The sequence below is a fragment of the Gavialis gangeticus genome, unplaced genomic scaffold, assembly GCF_001723915.1.
Source record: "Gavialis gangeticus isolate Ggan-Ray unplaced genomic scaffold, GavGan_comp1, whole genome shotgun sequence".
Lineage (NCBI taxonomy): Eukaryota > Metazoa > Chordata > Crocodylia > Gavialidae > Gavialis > Gavialis gangeticus.
In genome coordinates this window covers 68,464,861-68,480,671 of record NW_017729033.1, presented here as the reverse complement: position 1 = coordinate 68,480,671, position 15,811 = coordinate 68,464,861, and the positions used below count along the sequence as shown (strand labels likewise).

Sequence of the window (15,811 nt, the reverse complement as noted above, 5' to 3'; positions counted from 1 at the left end):
TCTAGATAACCAAAATAAAGACAGTATAAAAAGTTAAACATACAGGAAAAGGCCATTTTCAAAGTATTGCATCAGTATATTAAGATGCAACAGTAATGGTAGCAGTGGAGAGAAACCATTCATGGTATATCCATCATTTTTGTAAACAAACAATTAAACAGAAGCAGTATTAAGGAGTTTTGAAACAGTACTACTAAAACAAACAGATAAACACATACCTTCTTTGCCATCAAAGCACCGCTTTTTATTCCCAGATATCTACCCCAATGCTGTTAAAAACGAGGGAACTTTAATGAGCTACTAACAAAAACCCTTCATTTACTAAAGCTGTGGAAACGTTTGCAAAGCAAATGAAGTACTTCATATAGATTAGGAATCCTGACACGCACCAGCATTAAATTTGGCACAAAGGCTTTGCCAAGAAGTATCCTTACTTAATTTTCTCTCCTGAAGAAAATGTAAATTAAAAATGTAAAGAATCTTTTCAAAGACTGCATTTTGATTTATTTACATGTAGCCTGAGTAAGAGAGATCAGATTCACCCCCTTCCCCTTGTCCAAAGCTTACTTGAAAGCAATCCTGCCCACCAGAGCCATTCCTTCAAGTAAGAATATCCACCTTGCCCTGGGGGGGAAAAAAAAGCAGGCTAATATTAGTAGAAAAGAACTGAAGGAATCTAAAAAGACACTTAGACATTAAGAGATGCAACTGAAGTTTCAAATTCTGTATAGCATTCGTTTAATTTAAACACGCATATGCAACATTCATGTCACGTGGAGGTTAGGCATATCACCAAATTTTGATTAACTCATGGAAATGGCACTGTCTTGAACAGGATTTTTTCAGTATATACATGGAAGACCAGTTCCAAGTACAAATAAGACCAGAGTGAGATTATCCATTTGCTAAAAAGGAAAGTATATGCAGAGGCAGGTATATGTATACCAAACTGCAGCCTGAATATGCTCAGTAAAATATTTTAAAAGACAAAAAGTACAGCTAACCAAACTTTTAAAAGCAAAATACCAACATTATACTGGAAAACTTGTTTTCTTTAAATTCTATCATCATCCAAAATAGTACATTTCAGTACTTTACGCAGAACATAATACATAAAAATTCAAAAGTCTACAAAAGATTTAAGCTGCTGTAACTCTACATAATTTAGGACGGTATTTTCAGAAGTATTCCATGTTGACATAACTGTGCTCCAAACTTCAATAGGAGTCAAATTAGGACAACTCCGAGTACTTTTCAAAGAAATGTCATCCCTATAATAGTGATGTTCCTTGTACCATAGTTTTTTGGGTTTTTTTAAGCTAGGTTTTTCCCAGTATTCATTCTCCAAGCCTCTTCACAGTGATTTCATGATAGTAGTTCATTTTACAAAAACTATTTGTTACTTCTCATACCTCATCCCCCACTTACAAAAACTGGGCGTGCGTTTAAACTACTTTTATAACTTATTACAGTCTCCAAATCTTTCCCCTCTCATACAGAAAGGGACATATAATGAAAATCTTTTGGTGCCAGATAAAAAGTTATTTGATGTAATCATGGTAGGCATTTTACAAATACTTGTGACATAGCACATATTCTCATTTCCACCTTTCCAAGAGATTTTCAAATCTAGTAGCCTCTGCAAAATAATGGTTATGCTTCTAACAAGGACATTAATAATTCCAGACAACATTTCTGATCACTGTAAAGCATATTTTTAAATGTATAATGAACGGCTTGATCTGACTTGTTAGTAATGAAAAAGGTTGATTTTTTTTTCTCCCGAGTCTGCCTCTCCTCTATACTGTGCTTAACTTGCTATACATAGTTTACTATAATCAGATACCTTCCTTTCAAATGCAAGAAGAAAGTCCTGAATTTGAAAGCTTGTCTAACTTTATTCAAACTGCATAGCTGGTCCAATAAAAGATATCACCCTAAGAAATTATTGCTGCTCACAACAGGCTGAATCATCATGACTACAACATCACTCACACTACCGTTTTTGTTTTTCCCATCAAAGATGAGCAAGTATTTCTTACCCGCTCTGGTGATTCCTTTGTCAGCCAGTCGCAAAAGGGCCTTCTTTTTTAGTATAAAGCTGGAACCAACAAAAATACTGGAACCTATTGCCAAAACCACACCTACAAAGAGCCTAGATTTGTTCTCTGCAGATGTGGAAATACTCAGGTTTGTTTCATCGGAGTGTCTATTTGGGTAGGTGAAGACAGAAGCCTGAGACACTGATACATTGATGACCTTGCACCATGCTTGAAAAAAGTCATGACAAACCAAAGAAAGCACAGCACCTGGGAAAAGAAGAAATAGAAAAGGTATTGGCAAAGGGCATGGCAAACAAACTCATGGTAAATGCAGTACCGCAGGGGTGCCATTTAATTTTCTCTCCTCAAACCTCAAGGATTCTACAACATGCCTTTACAGAGAAATGTGTCATTTCACACCATGCTAAATCCTACAACATGCCGTAGTCCATTTATCCCACAGAGTAGGAACAGAATTTAAAAATCCCCAATTCCACTTCTACTCTCACAGCTCTTCCTCAAATGCCAGTCACTCTAGCTCTTCTCAGTAAAGTCTCTCTACCTAGGAGTTTTTCACCAGGAAAGGGTACAATACTTTTTCACAGCATATTCCCTGCTCTTAGGCAAACCAGTGAGCCACACAGGTTCTGGCTTCTCAGCTTGAAAAAGTAACAGATAAGCTGCTGATACCCTCACTTTCCATTCCATAAATATAGGCCATAATTTCTGATAAAACTGATAACTGTAAGGAATTTCTAAGTAAGACTGCCACTTCAACCTGAAATCATCTTATTGCTCTCAGATCACATTTTATTAGTGGATGTTTATTAAGGAGGATGTTAAACAGCATGAAGTAGAGCTATTCTATTTTTCTGAATAGCAAATGCACATTAATATGCATTAAAGCCCTCCTAGACTCCTTTGTCTTGGGCAGCTTATGCAGTCAGGCTCTATTCCTGACCACACACCCAGCCTGGGCAGCCCGACTCTTCTCCCCCCGGCCATGCACATAGCACAGGCAACACAGAGCCCTCCCTGACTTCAGCAGCTGGAAGAGAGAGGGAGAAGTCCAGAGCCCACATCCTCTTCTCCTCTGCACAGCAGCAGGAGCTGCTACTGGGCCACATGCAACCTCTGGGCCACCAATTGGAGAGCTCTTGTTCAGGCAAGAAAATTTATCAAGTCATTTAAGGGCCTATTTTACCTAAGTGAGAGAAAATAAAAAATGAGAGCATCACAAATAAGGAAATTTGGAAGGGGGAAAATATTCCATGATCTTATAGGCTACAAACAAAAACTCAAAACACATACAAAAATGTTACAGTTCACAGGTATACTTGTTTGCTCAAAACTACAACGTAAAATACTTATTCCAGGCATTAAAGTGATGTTTTGTGTATCAAGTTTAAAAAAAAAAAGACAAAGGATTTCAGAGTCTTTGTGCAACCCACAGACTGTAGACCATGGCCTCGTGGATCCTCTGGGATCTGCAGACCACAGGTTGGGACCCACTGACATAGACAATGGATAACTAGCTATATGCCACAGTTTATTGTAATTTGTGCAACACAGTTATACTGCTATACCCATTTACAGATGTACTGTTTATGTATTCAGATTAGTTCCAAGGGCTAACTAAATTATAAAACAATCCACAATCAAAATGGATGCTCTTCATTTTGAATTATAAGGAGATACTGGCAAGCAGTTGAGAGGTAAGGAAAGCCAAAAGGATCTTTAGTACAGCTTGTGGGTGATGTGAGTCAGTAAGAGTGGCATTTCCCATCAGTAAAGGAAAACACTGCTTTAGGAACAAAAATATTATGCTGATGGAGTCAAAGTAGAAAGCTTTAAAAACTATTATAAGAACAACAAGGCCAGGGGAATAAAAAAGGAAAAAAAGGAATGAGTAAAGCGCTGCTGAAGAACTGGGTCATTTAAGAAAAAAAGCTTTCTATATTATTTCTCATTCAATAATATACAAGTAGCTTTCAATATCTTCATTCCACAGATAAGTGGAACCAAGATAACCCACTTTGTATAGAATTACAGTAGCTGCAACTCAAGATGTTCAATTTTTTACAAACTGAATTTCATTAACAATGTAAGCCCAAGGTCATTTTATCACATCAGAGAAGAGCCACGCGCATGATCAGAGGTCAGGAAAGCAGACCTTATGACGACAGGCTGAGAGCCATGGGGCTCTTTAGCCTGGAAAAGCGCAGGCTCAGGGGTGATCTGATGGCCACCTGTAAGTTTATCAGGGGTGACCACCAGGATCTGGGGGAACGTTTGTTCACCAGAGCGCCCCAAGGGATGATGAGGTCAAACGGTCATAAACTACTGCGAGACCGTTTCAGGCTGGACATAAGGAAGAATTTCTTTACTGTCCGTGCCCCCAAGGTCTGGAACAGCCTGCCATCAGAGGTGGTTCAAGCACCTACATCGAACACCTTCAAGAGCAAATTGGATGTCTATCTTGCTGGGATCCTATGACCCCAGCTGACTTCCTGCCCCTGGGGCAGGGGGCTGGACTCAATGATCTTCTGAGGTCCCTTCCAGCCCTAATGTCTATGAAATCTTACCCTGCCATGTGATCTCACTATGCCAACACTTTTGCATATTTCCTTTTTACAACCACTTCACTCACGAAAATTCCACACAGTTAAAACTCCTTCTTTACCCTTCCCCAGTTAAAACTCCTCCTAAATATCCTTCTTTCCCAAGGTGCCACCAGATCGCATGCACAGAAACGCTGCCTTATTCCATCTACAATCTTGGCACAACCTATAGCAACAGAGGATAGGAGGTTGAGTGAAAACAGATTAATTATGATTAGTTTTTCATAAGGTATATATAAATATCTGCTTTTGTTAATATTTAACAGATAGATGAAGGTTTTACATGAATTGAAATGGCAGAGGTGCTGAATCTTCAAGTACTGAGAAAACTCCAAATTCAGTTCTCCGAGTCATTCAATAAAGTCTTCCTACAAATGCAGAGAAATATGAATTGGCATTTCTGGTATCTTAAGTTAAAAATGTTACTTTAAAAAGATTTTTTCATGCTCTCTTTGCACTTTGTAAGAAGCAAAAAAAGGTAGGAGTATGGACCAAATTCATTGGTCACTTTCAAATAAGCAAATATTGGTCTAAGTTTATCGCACTACAATCCTAGACTGTAGATGAGAGACTGACACTCTTATGAGAGACATCTGTAGTGAAGCCACACTTCCCTTCTAGTCTCCACCAACTTTACTTCGCCCTTATTACAAGGGCCCAAAATTACACCAATTTTCCCTTGCCTGACATCTCAGAATTAGTTAAACATCACTCCAAACACTGATCAGGGAAGGTGAAGCATCTCCCTCATTCGCCATCTTGCTTTCTTCGCAGGATATGTTGTATTTGGCCACTACAGGACTAGTAGGGATAGTCTCCATTCCTTAGTTCTTTTTCTTTTTTTAATATAGGAAGCACATTAAAACTAAAGATGCCTGTTTAAGGGCAGGCTTGTCTGGTGAGTAAGACTAAACAGCTGTAGTAACTATAAAGAGCACAAGGACCTACTTGGAAGTTTTTTACAGCTTTTAAAACAGTTCCAATTTACTTTCAGAGTCAGAAGAGCTGGATACTCCCTTCATCAGCTCCAACAGGGGATGTCCCTCTCACCTCCTTCTGACCAAGTAAACCACTACAGCTCTGACAGAATGAAGCCCTGTACTAGGGGTTAGCTGGCCTATTTATTTGAAGTTGGCAACACACAACGCATAAGAAGTTGGAGCAAAACACCTGTGAGGGTTTGTCAGTTTTAGCCAGTTTACCACGCTAGGCAATACAAAAAAAACCTGCCAACTATATGTAAACACCAAAAAAGGTCCCAAACCCAAATTATTTCTATTACAGTGGAGCCAGTGGCCCCACTGCCCCAAGGGCTGCAAGAGCCGCTCCTAAAACACCAAGCCAGGAGACTCCCCAGCTGTGCTGGAGTCGAGTCTCCCCGCCTGTGCCTCCCACCACCGCAGCCTCCCGCTCCACGGGCACCGCCAGCTTTCCGCTGCCATTTAATGCAAGCGCGGAGTCGCACCAACGCGCCCGGGGCTTGAACGAGAGCGGCAACCAGCTGCTGTAAATGGATCTGGGCTCATCCATCCACTTCAATATAACACTGAGAGAGAGAAAGAGTGGGCCAAGCGCTGGCGCGGAGCAGCTGCACAGGGGTGCAGCCGTGCGGGACACGTGGGGCTGCTCTCTCCGCCCGGCCCGGGCTGTCCGTGCAAGGCAAAGGGCTCCGCCCCTCCCCACGGGCCAGTCCAGCTCTCCCCCGCGCGGAAGCCCACCTCGGTGGCAGGGCGCCTGGGCCGGCACCACCACTAGCTCCCCCATGGCTCCACCCGCGCCCACCACGGAGCCCGTGCCCACCCCGCGGCAGCAGCCAATCCCGGCCCGGCCCGCCCGCTGTGACGTAATAATGCCCGCCTGTGGAACAGGGGGCGAAGGGGGGTGGGGTCTAGGTCGGTTCCTTTCGCTGTACGCGGCCCCTGAGGCGGCGGGGGCTGCTGCAGGCAACCATCCCCTTGAGGCGGCGCCGGAGCCCATCGCCTCCGCACTGTGGGGGGCTCATCCAAGCCCTGAAGCGCGCACCTTTCCTCCCTCCCACATACACAGAGAAGCCCCTGTGGCCAGCAAGGCGCAGAGCCCAGGCCTTAAGCAGCCAGGTGGGATGGGCTCCCCCAGCAAAGCACAAACTCATATCTGGGCGGCTTGCAGGCTCAGGTCAAGCGTAGTCCTATGCTTGCCTGGCAGGGGAAGCGCTGTGACCACAGAGGTGGTCTTCCTAGTCGCTCTGGGGGAAGACTGCTCTCCTGGTACAGGGATAGCGCCTGCCAAGGTAATGTGTAGTAAACCTCCCACTTAGCTGCTGGAGTGGGAAGGTCTTGGTTTTATGCCCACTGTATGGAAAGGGGGGACTCTCCCTAGCTTGCTCCTGGGTCATACGGCTGAGGGCAAGCGAAACTTGGGGGCACGCAAACCTCAAGCCTCTGGGCTTGGGCAAGCAGGATGCTTGCCAAAGGATTTGGAAACATCTGAAGCCCCAGATGGGGGTGGAGGATGTTTGCTGGTAGTAGGGCCACTTGTGGTTTGGGCTGACTTACGGATTTGGAATTTGTTTTGGCGGATTTGGCCTGGAATATGGAAAATGTAATAATAAAAAAAATCTGGGTTTGGAATGACCCCTTCAGGGAGTGTTTGGGGCTGAGCCGGCATCCAACCCCAAAACATGCATGTGGCTGTTAGGAACTGGAGTCCTGCTGTGGACTCCAGTGAGAACACAAGGAAGGGCCTCAGTTGCCTTCGCTCACATCTTTGGGGTGCAAGCCTGGCCCCACTGAAATCAGTTCACTTGGAAGGGGCTAGGATTTTACACCAGGGCTTGATGCTGGTAGTTTCATGCTGGGTGAACTTTTTAAGGAACAGGCAAATCTTAAGAATCCCAAACTTCAGACTGGAAATCACAGGCTTGCACTTTGATTTTTAAATTTCTTCTAAGTCAGAATGGACCTTCAAGCCTCACAAGGGGTGTGCAGGAGACTGAGGACACAGCATACATGCAGGAGGACTACCAGCTAAAGGGGCACCGCATACACTTGCATGACGGGTCTTGGTGGGAATGAATATGGGGAAGGGCTACAGGTTCCCTAAGTATACCACAAAAAGAAATTCCACACATACATAACTGACATGGAGGAGTGATGGCTGCATTAACTGTAGTTTGTGGGTACATGGAAGATGCGCCGCAGCCCTGTGTCTTGGCCCCCTGGTTAAGGTGCAAAGACCTTGATTACTCGGGCTCTATTTCAAGAAATGTTACGTTCTAAGAATTTTCAGAACAATTCACCCTACTTTATCTGGCTATATGCAATCATAGTTAATTTTTTCCACCTTTATTACCCAATACTTTAAAGACAGAAACCTATATTTTGTTTTTCTTGTTTGAAATTGATGATAGTAAAAAATAACAAATTTGTGTTGTGACATAATGCAAATCCAGTGCTCTGATCTTTCTTACTTATGAAGATGCAATTGTATGATATAGCAACCCCATCTTATTCAGACTCATAAGCAACTAACCACAGTCTCTCAAAGCTGAGAATTATGTTGCAAATTTTAATCATGCCCATAAACAGTTCCTAACTACAAAAGTTGTACCATTTAGTAATATTAAATTTAAGTCTTCAACACACAATTTGAAATACCTGGATAGAAACTCATACTTTCTCTTACAGTATAAGCCTGGTTATAACATAGGCTCCATATAAAGTATCTTCTTGTTCAAAAGATACTGTAGTATCTATCTGGATAATTATTGTAGTGTTTTGTAAAAAAAGTGGGCACTTCCGTAATTTCCCATGCAAACCACAGGAAGGGGTCATGTGGACCGTATTTAGTGTGTGAGAACTGTAGTAGAAGCCAGGTTGGAAGCCATCTACTTATAAAGGCAAAAAGAGAAACTGTCCTTTGAAGAGAGTCTGGTGATTCAAATCATTACAGGGACTGTGTAGGTAATATCCAGAAGAGAAAAAAAGATACAAAGAAGTTAAACCAAGGAAGAAATAAATTTGAGCGAGAAAACAGCGGCTATTTAAAGCAATACAACCATATAAAGCAAGGTTTCCTGTCAAGAGTTGAAACCTGCATACATGGTCATCTGTGAAGGAGTGTGAGACTAGTCAGGAAGAGAGGTTCTACGTAAGAGTAATTTACAAACCAAGACAGCACTAGTTGTGGTAATATATTTACAGCTTTTGCTTGCTTTTTCATACCCTTGTGATAAGGTATTTAGCAGAATTCACAGATTTCATTGGAATTTGACAGGCTACGCCAGGAGTGCTTCCGCTATGGCTTCGAACTTGTGATCTCTTAGGTGGGTAGCTGTGAGCCTTAGCATCCGCACCCATGCCATCCCAACCCCTCACAGCTTTTGCTGAAACAATACAATAAAATGAACAATAACACATATATAAATATTATTTATGAGCAATAACATATCTGCACAATAACATATATTTGATAGATTTCATAGAAATTAGGGCTGGGAGGGACCCCAGAGGATCACTGAGTCCAGCCCCCTGCCCCAGGGGCAGGAAGTCAGCTGGGGTCACAGGATCCCAGCAAGATAAGCATCCAAATTTCTCTTGAAGGTGTTCAGTGTAGGTGCTTGAACCACCTCCGATGGCAGGCTGTTCCAGACCTTGGGAGCTCAGAGAGTGAATAAATTCTTCCTTATGTCCAGCCTGAAATGGTCTTGAAGGAGTTTATAACCATTCGACCTTGTCATCCCTTGGGGCACTCTGGTGAACAATCGTTCCCCCAGATCCTGGTGAGCACCCCGATAAACTTATAGGTGGCCATTAGATTGCCCCTGAGCCTGCACTTTTCCAGGCTAAAGAGTCCCATAGCTCTCAGCCTGTGGTCATAAGGTCTGTTTTCCTGACCTCTGATCATGCACATGGCTCTTCTCTGGACTCTCTCAAGCTTCTCCACATCCTTTTTGAATTGTGGAGCCCAAAACTGGACACAGTACTCCAGCTGTGGCCTCACCAAGGCCGAGTACAAGGGGAGAATGACGTTCAGGGATTTGCTTGAGAAGCATCTATGGATGCAAGCCAGCATTTTCTTGCTTTACTAGCCGCAGCATCACATTGAAGGCTTATGTTCATCTTGTGCTCAATCATGACCCCCAAGTCCCTTTCATCCATAGTGCTAGCCAGTGTAGCTCTGCCGAGCCTATAAGGATGCTGCAGGTTTTTTCTCCCAAGGTGGAGAACCTTGCATTTTTCAGTGTTAAATACCATCAGGTTCTCGTCTGCCCATTTGCTGAGCCTGTCAAGGTCAGCCTGGATCACCCGCCTGTCCTCAGGTGTGGAAGCTTTACCTCAGAGTTTGGTATCATCGACAAACTTGGCCTGTCCACTTCCAACTCCAATGTCCACATCATTAATGAAGATGTTGAACAATATAGGTCCAAGGACAGAGCCCTGGGGGACCCCACTGGTCACAGACCACCGTGACAATTGACTTCCGTTAACCACCACCCTCTGGGTCCGACCACAGAGCCAATTCCCCAGCCAGCAGATCGTGGTGGACCTGAGGCTGGAGTTGGCCAGTTTTGCCAAGAGGTGATCATGGGATACCAGATCGAAGGCTTTTTTGAAGTCAAGATATATGACATCAATCTACTCTCCCTTGTCCAGGTGATAAGTCACCTGGTCGTAAAAGGAAATAAGATTGGTCAAGCAAGACCTACCCGCAACAAACCCGCGCTGGCTCTCCCTTAGGATGTTGCTGTTGGCCAGTCCATTAAGAATGGCCTCTTTAATCTTTTCTGAGACCTTCCGCGGGATAGAGGTCAGCTTGATGGGTCTGTAGTTTGCCGGATCCACTTTCCTCCCTTTCTTGAAGATAGGCACCACATTGGCCTTCTTCCAATCTTCAGGCACTTCACCAGAGCACCAGGAGTTCTTGAAGATTCATGCCAGGGGCTGGGCTATGATGCTAGCCAGCTCCTTGAGTACCAGCTCCTTGAGTATTATATAATTATATATATAATAAAACATATAATTTATCATTTCTGCTGAAAACATACAATAAGATGCACATTCTAGCAATTTAAATGCAATTAAATCTGGTGCTTTGGGTAGGTGTGATATCATGTATTAGACCAAATAAATAGTTGGAGAAATTGCAAGCGTTTGGGTACAAACACCCTTCTTCAGGCATGGAGAGAGTCTGCTGTTGTTTTGTGTTCTTCTGGATGAAATAGGAGCCAATATGCAAAATGCAGGTCTGAAAAAGTAATGTGGGGCCTCTGCAGGACATGCTTGGTAATCTGGTGGTAGCACCTGGCGACAAAGCTAATCTCTTTAACAGATTCTTTTCTTCCATCTTCCTGAGCAGGGACAGGGACATCCCCCCCACTGGGTTTCCGGAGAGACGCAGGGGAGGTGCAGCGTGGCCCAGGGTCAGCGAGGACCTAGTCAGGGAACTTCTGGAAGGACTGGACATGTTCAAATCACCAGGTCCCGATGATCTCCACCCCAGAGTGCTGAGGGAATTGGCAGAGGTCATTGCGGGACCCCTGGCACAGCTTTACAAGTGCTTGTGGTGCTCTGGCAAGGTGCCAGAGGACTGGAAAAGGGCCAATGTGGTCCCCATTTTCAAAAAAGGGAGGAAAGAGGACCCAGGAAATTATAGGCCCATTAGTCTTACCTCGGTCCTGGGAAGCTCTTTGAGAAAATTATCCAGGAGTACATCTGCAAGGGACCAGCAGGGGAGATTATGCTTAGAGGCAATCAACATGGGTTCATTAGAGGCAGGTCCTGTCAGACCAACCTGGTTGCTTTCTACGACCAGGTCACAAAAGGAACAAAAAGACAAGTAAAGTTTCTTACCTTCTTGTCTCCATCCATGTTCTCCTGAGAGTCCTGCCAGTATTTTCATAGTTCAGCGTTCCAGCTGGTACTGCCAGCCCTAACAGAACATCCAAATCCTTGGATCATATCCCACAGTTAGCCTCCTAAATAACTCCAAGCCAGCATTCCCTCTAAGCTGTGTGGTGTGCGTGGCCACACAGGTGCACCCCTGGCAGCGTGGCATGATCTCTATCACTATTAGTAACAAAAGATCCCACCTCCCTTTTTCTTTTTCTTTACATTTTGAACATCAAGGAGTGGCAGGCGAGTAATAAGGGAGACACCCAGAGCAGGGGGAATAAGCAAAGAAATTGAGACACCACTGAGGTACAAACTCCCATACCATGAAATAAACACAAGAAAACATTCAAGACACCACACAACCCCCCAAAATGTCATTTGTGGCAGTTAGCGTATCCTGTGCAATAGCTGTGAATCAAATTCCTTGCCCTGCTCAGTATAGATACATGATGACTGAATTGCAACACTACATATTTCACCAGTGTATCCCTGTCTCAGCCCTTTTATCTTTCATTGGCTATACCAACATGTATTTTGAGATGTCCCACAGCAAACACCAATTTCCAATGAAAGCTCAATTTTCAATGAGTTTTTGTTGTCTAATTGAAAAGATGTTTCTTGTAAATCTGTATAAATACCCATAGTTTATAAGATTGAGGCATTTTTGCTAAAGGAGTTCTCCCTCTTTTTACTGTTACTTTCCTTTCTTGACATAAAACTGTAACATATACAATTCTTAACATATACAGCCTAGCTGAGCTAGAAGAAGATCTGTTGGATACCTGGGCTCAGTGTTTTTTCACACTACAGATGGCTTTATGCTTTTTCATTATGATGCCCCTCCACTACTGTTCTTGGCAAGTTGCTGGCAAGATAGTTTTGTGACCCACATATCTCAGGAAGATGGTAACCAAATAAATGTATAATTATTCCTGAACCACTTCAAACCCCTCCAACTGAGTTCTTTTTTGGTACGTACTGTTCTCCCTCATGTTGTCACTAGCCCCATCAAAATCTGTTCTCACTGTCCTCACCTAGCTGATGTCATCCACAAGCACATAGAAAATATGGAAGGTAGGTATTGGGGACAGTCCAGTTTGTTAGCCAAATACTTGGTTCTCCCTTAATTAAATTTGGGATGTCCAAAAATAACTGGTCTGCACCTAGCAAGTTTATCAGGTCATTTCAGTATAAATCCAATAGCCCCTTTGAGGCAAACTGAAAAAAAAAATCAGAAGTTTGAGTATAGTGTTCTTGCTTCAGTGACTCAAAAGTTTTTTGATATTCCTTTGTCCAAACAAAGTCCCTCTTTGTTAATTGGCAAAATGGTGCTGGTAGTAACTGGGGCTGCCCAAGGTTATTTAGATTGCTCAATATAACATTCTCTAGTACAGGGGTAGGCAACATTTTTTGGCCAGAGTGCTGAAAAACCCACAATGTCTACCTTGTAAGGTGCTGGAGTGCCGGCACGCCACAAAAACAAAACTCGGGTGGAAGGGGTACATGGCAGGATGCACTGCATATTTAATACTATTAATAATCATTAATGTTGCTTTTTTATTTTAATTTTTTTTTACAGTAAATAGCTGCTGTCAGGCGGGGAGTGGGGGCTGCCCCAGGGCTCTGTGACTCAGGCCACAGTGGGGGAGCCCAGCAGCACTGGAGGTGGGGCCCAGCTGGCCTGCACAGCTCCACGGGCATGGGGCGCAGCCACCCTGGCCACAGAGGGATGCTGCCTGGCTGGGGCAGGACCCCAGGCTCAGGGGGCTCCTGGTTGGTCTCTGCGTGCTGGGTACAGTGGGAGCTGCAGCCACAGGCTGTTCCCTGGGCTCTGGGAACAGCCGCCGTAGCCAGCGCTCAGGGCTGAGCCAGCCAGGAGCCTGCAGCGCAGCGCCTCTGTGCAGTGCCTGCCCCAGGCCTGGCCCCTTGAGGGGAGCTGTGAGTGGGCAAGGCCGGGACCGGGCAGGCTGAAGCAGCCGCGGTGGCTGTTCCCAGGCTCCAGGGGGCTCCTGCGGCCAGGCCCCTGCACCGGGGATGGCTCTGCCCTGCCTGTGCTGTGCCCAGTGTGCAGGGAGGCTGATCCCGGAGAGGGAAGCCCCCTGAGCACGGCGTCCTGCCCCAGCCAGGCAGCATCCCCACGTGCGCAAGGTGGCTGCGTGGGCTGTCCAGGCCGCACCACAGGTGCCAATGGGCACCCCTACCTGCCCACCCACCACAGTTTGAGCCTGCAGAGCCCCAGGGCAGTCCCCGCCTTCCTAAGGGCCTGACCGGGCTGGCTTGCCCACAGTGCCTCCCCCCACACCACCGAGACCCTGTCCCGACTGCCAGGCCCCAGCACTCAGCACCTCAGTGCTGCCCCGTGTGGGACAGGGCCTCTGCCTGCCCGGGCATCTCCCTCCAGGGGCCAGCCGGGCTGGAGGGTACAGCCTGGGAGCATGGGGTGGGGGCAGTAGAGCACAGACGGCCTCCCTGCCTGCCTTCCCCTGGCTCTGCCCCGGGGCTTGCTGTGGTGCTGCGACTTGTGGCTGCATAGGAGAGCCCAGAGCAGGAACTTTAAAAAACCCAAACCCCCCCAATTTCTTTGTGTGCCTCCCAGCGTGCTGGGAAAAATGTCTCCACTTGCCACTAATGGCACGCATGCCAGGGGTTGCCGACCCCTGCTTTAGTATATGATGCAGCTAGCCTTTTGTTGCCTTCTATAGATATTTCTATCAAGTCAATCTCTAGTTTTTCTCCTGACTGAGCTGCTTCACAGCTCCTGACCTCTATCCCTTTGAGAAGCTTTAGAGAATCATTGGGCATTATTTTCCTGATCTGTTTTTTTTCTTACTAGCTGTACCTCTTGATCAGTCACATTAATTGCTCATATCAAGTACTTATCTTGGAGCAAAGTTCTGCTAAACATCAGTGTGACAGTTGTGCCTCTTCGGGGCCGTCTATTAGTGGTCCCGCAACACCGATCCAGGGCCAACCACCTGCCTTTTCTCGTGCCATGCCTTGTTGTTATTTGCTTGATTGGAAGATCTTAATCAAACGGGAGGCTGCCTATTTTCTGTCTCAGTGTCTGGGGCACTATCTGCAGCTCCTTTCCTCTCCTTACACCGCAACCCAAGCCTCGCAGATGGATCTGATGTAGTTCAGGTCTGTCCTACTCTTTGCGCCACGTGGACGCTCTCTGTCTTGTCCCTCAGCCTGGACCCTTGCAGGCGCCCTCTAGCTTGTCTCACAGCCCGCACCCCTACTGGCACCCTCTAGCTTGTCCCGCACTGCCCGCTCCGGGACTTCTCGCCAGTGCCCACTCCGGGGCTCCTCGCTGCCCCCTTCACTCGGGACTCCTCACTGCCCCACCTTGGCTCTAGGGCTTCTCCCTGCCCCCTAGTTCCAGGGCTTCTCTCTGCCCCTGGGCTCCGGGGCTGGGGCTAATGCACCCAAACAATTCTGCGCCCTCTCTGGCGCCAGGAACCCCCACGCTACTGTGGGGTTCCTACGAGGCCTCCTCCAACCCCTAATAGCCTCACCCAGTCCTCCAGTCAAAACAATAAACACAAGAACACAAAACCCCCGGGCTACAACATAAAAGCTAGACTGTCCTGGTCAAATAAGAATCCATCCCTACCAGAGAAAGAGCATACCAACCCCCGCAGCAACAGGGGATGTTCCCACCATCAGAGTTCTCCCCTTTTTACTGGCCGAGTTCGGCCCCTTTGTACTGGCCGAGTTCCTCCTCCCTCAGCCGCCGGAGGGAAACTGCCCTACTGGCCTCCTGCCTGGGCTTAAGAAGGGCTAAGCTCCGCCCCTTCCTGTCTCTAGGTTTCACTGGTTGCCCTAGCAACCAGCACCTGTGCAGTCCTGGTGACTGGCAGCTGAGCTTCCCCCTTCTCACCACTAGGGGTCTCTCCCGAGCCGTTTTTGCTCTCAGTCACAGGGCACCTGAGAGCTCTGCAACAAGGTCCCTGTATGTAACAGAGCTGTTCCACATTATATGTCTCCAAATATTACAATTATATTTTCAATTCTCCTTATTTGTAGAAATATGAAATAGTTCCTTTAAGGTCCGAAATCCTTGTAAAAAAAAATTAGGCCAGAAGGGATCATTATGATCATCTCATGAGATCTCTTTGAATATCACAGACCATAAATGCCTAATTCTTGCATCTAACCCAACAGCTTGTGGGTGAACTAGAGCATATCTTTTTAGGAAGATGTCCAAGTTTGATTTAAAGACTCTGAGTAATGGAGTATTTTCCACATCCCTAGGCAATGTTTTCCAATGGCT

The 15,811-nt window shown here is 45.8% G+C and overlaps 1 protein-coding gene across 1 annotated transcript in view; it reads right to left on the bottom strand.

The window, feature by feature from the left end:
* The window catches only part of NIPAL1 (NIPA like domain containing 1), a 31,007-nt gene extending 24,558 nt beyond the window's left edge, over nucleotides 1-6,449 (bottom strand). Inside the window, exons 1-3 of the mRNA XM_019526638.1 lie at nucleotides 6,382-6,449; nucleotides 2,043-2,309; nucleotides 568-624 (exon numbers count right to left, since the gene is read on the bottom strand). Of these exons, the coding sequence (XP_019382183.1) occupies nucleotides 568-624; nucleotides 2,043-2,309; nucleotides 6,382-6,427 (370 nt within the window). The 5' untranslated portion in view covers nucleotides 6,428-6,449. The remainder of the gene's footprint in view (nucleotides 1-567; nucleotides 625-2,042; nucleotides 2,310-6,381) is intronic.
* Nucleotides 6,450-15,811: the final 9,362 nt, after the last annotated feature.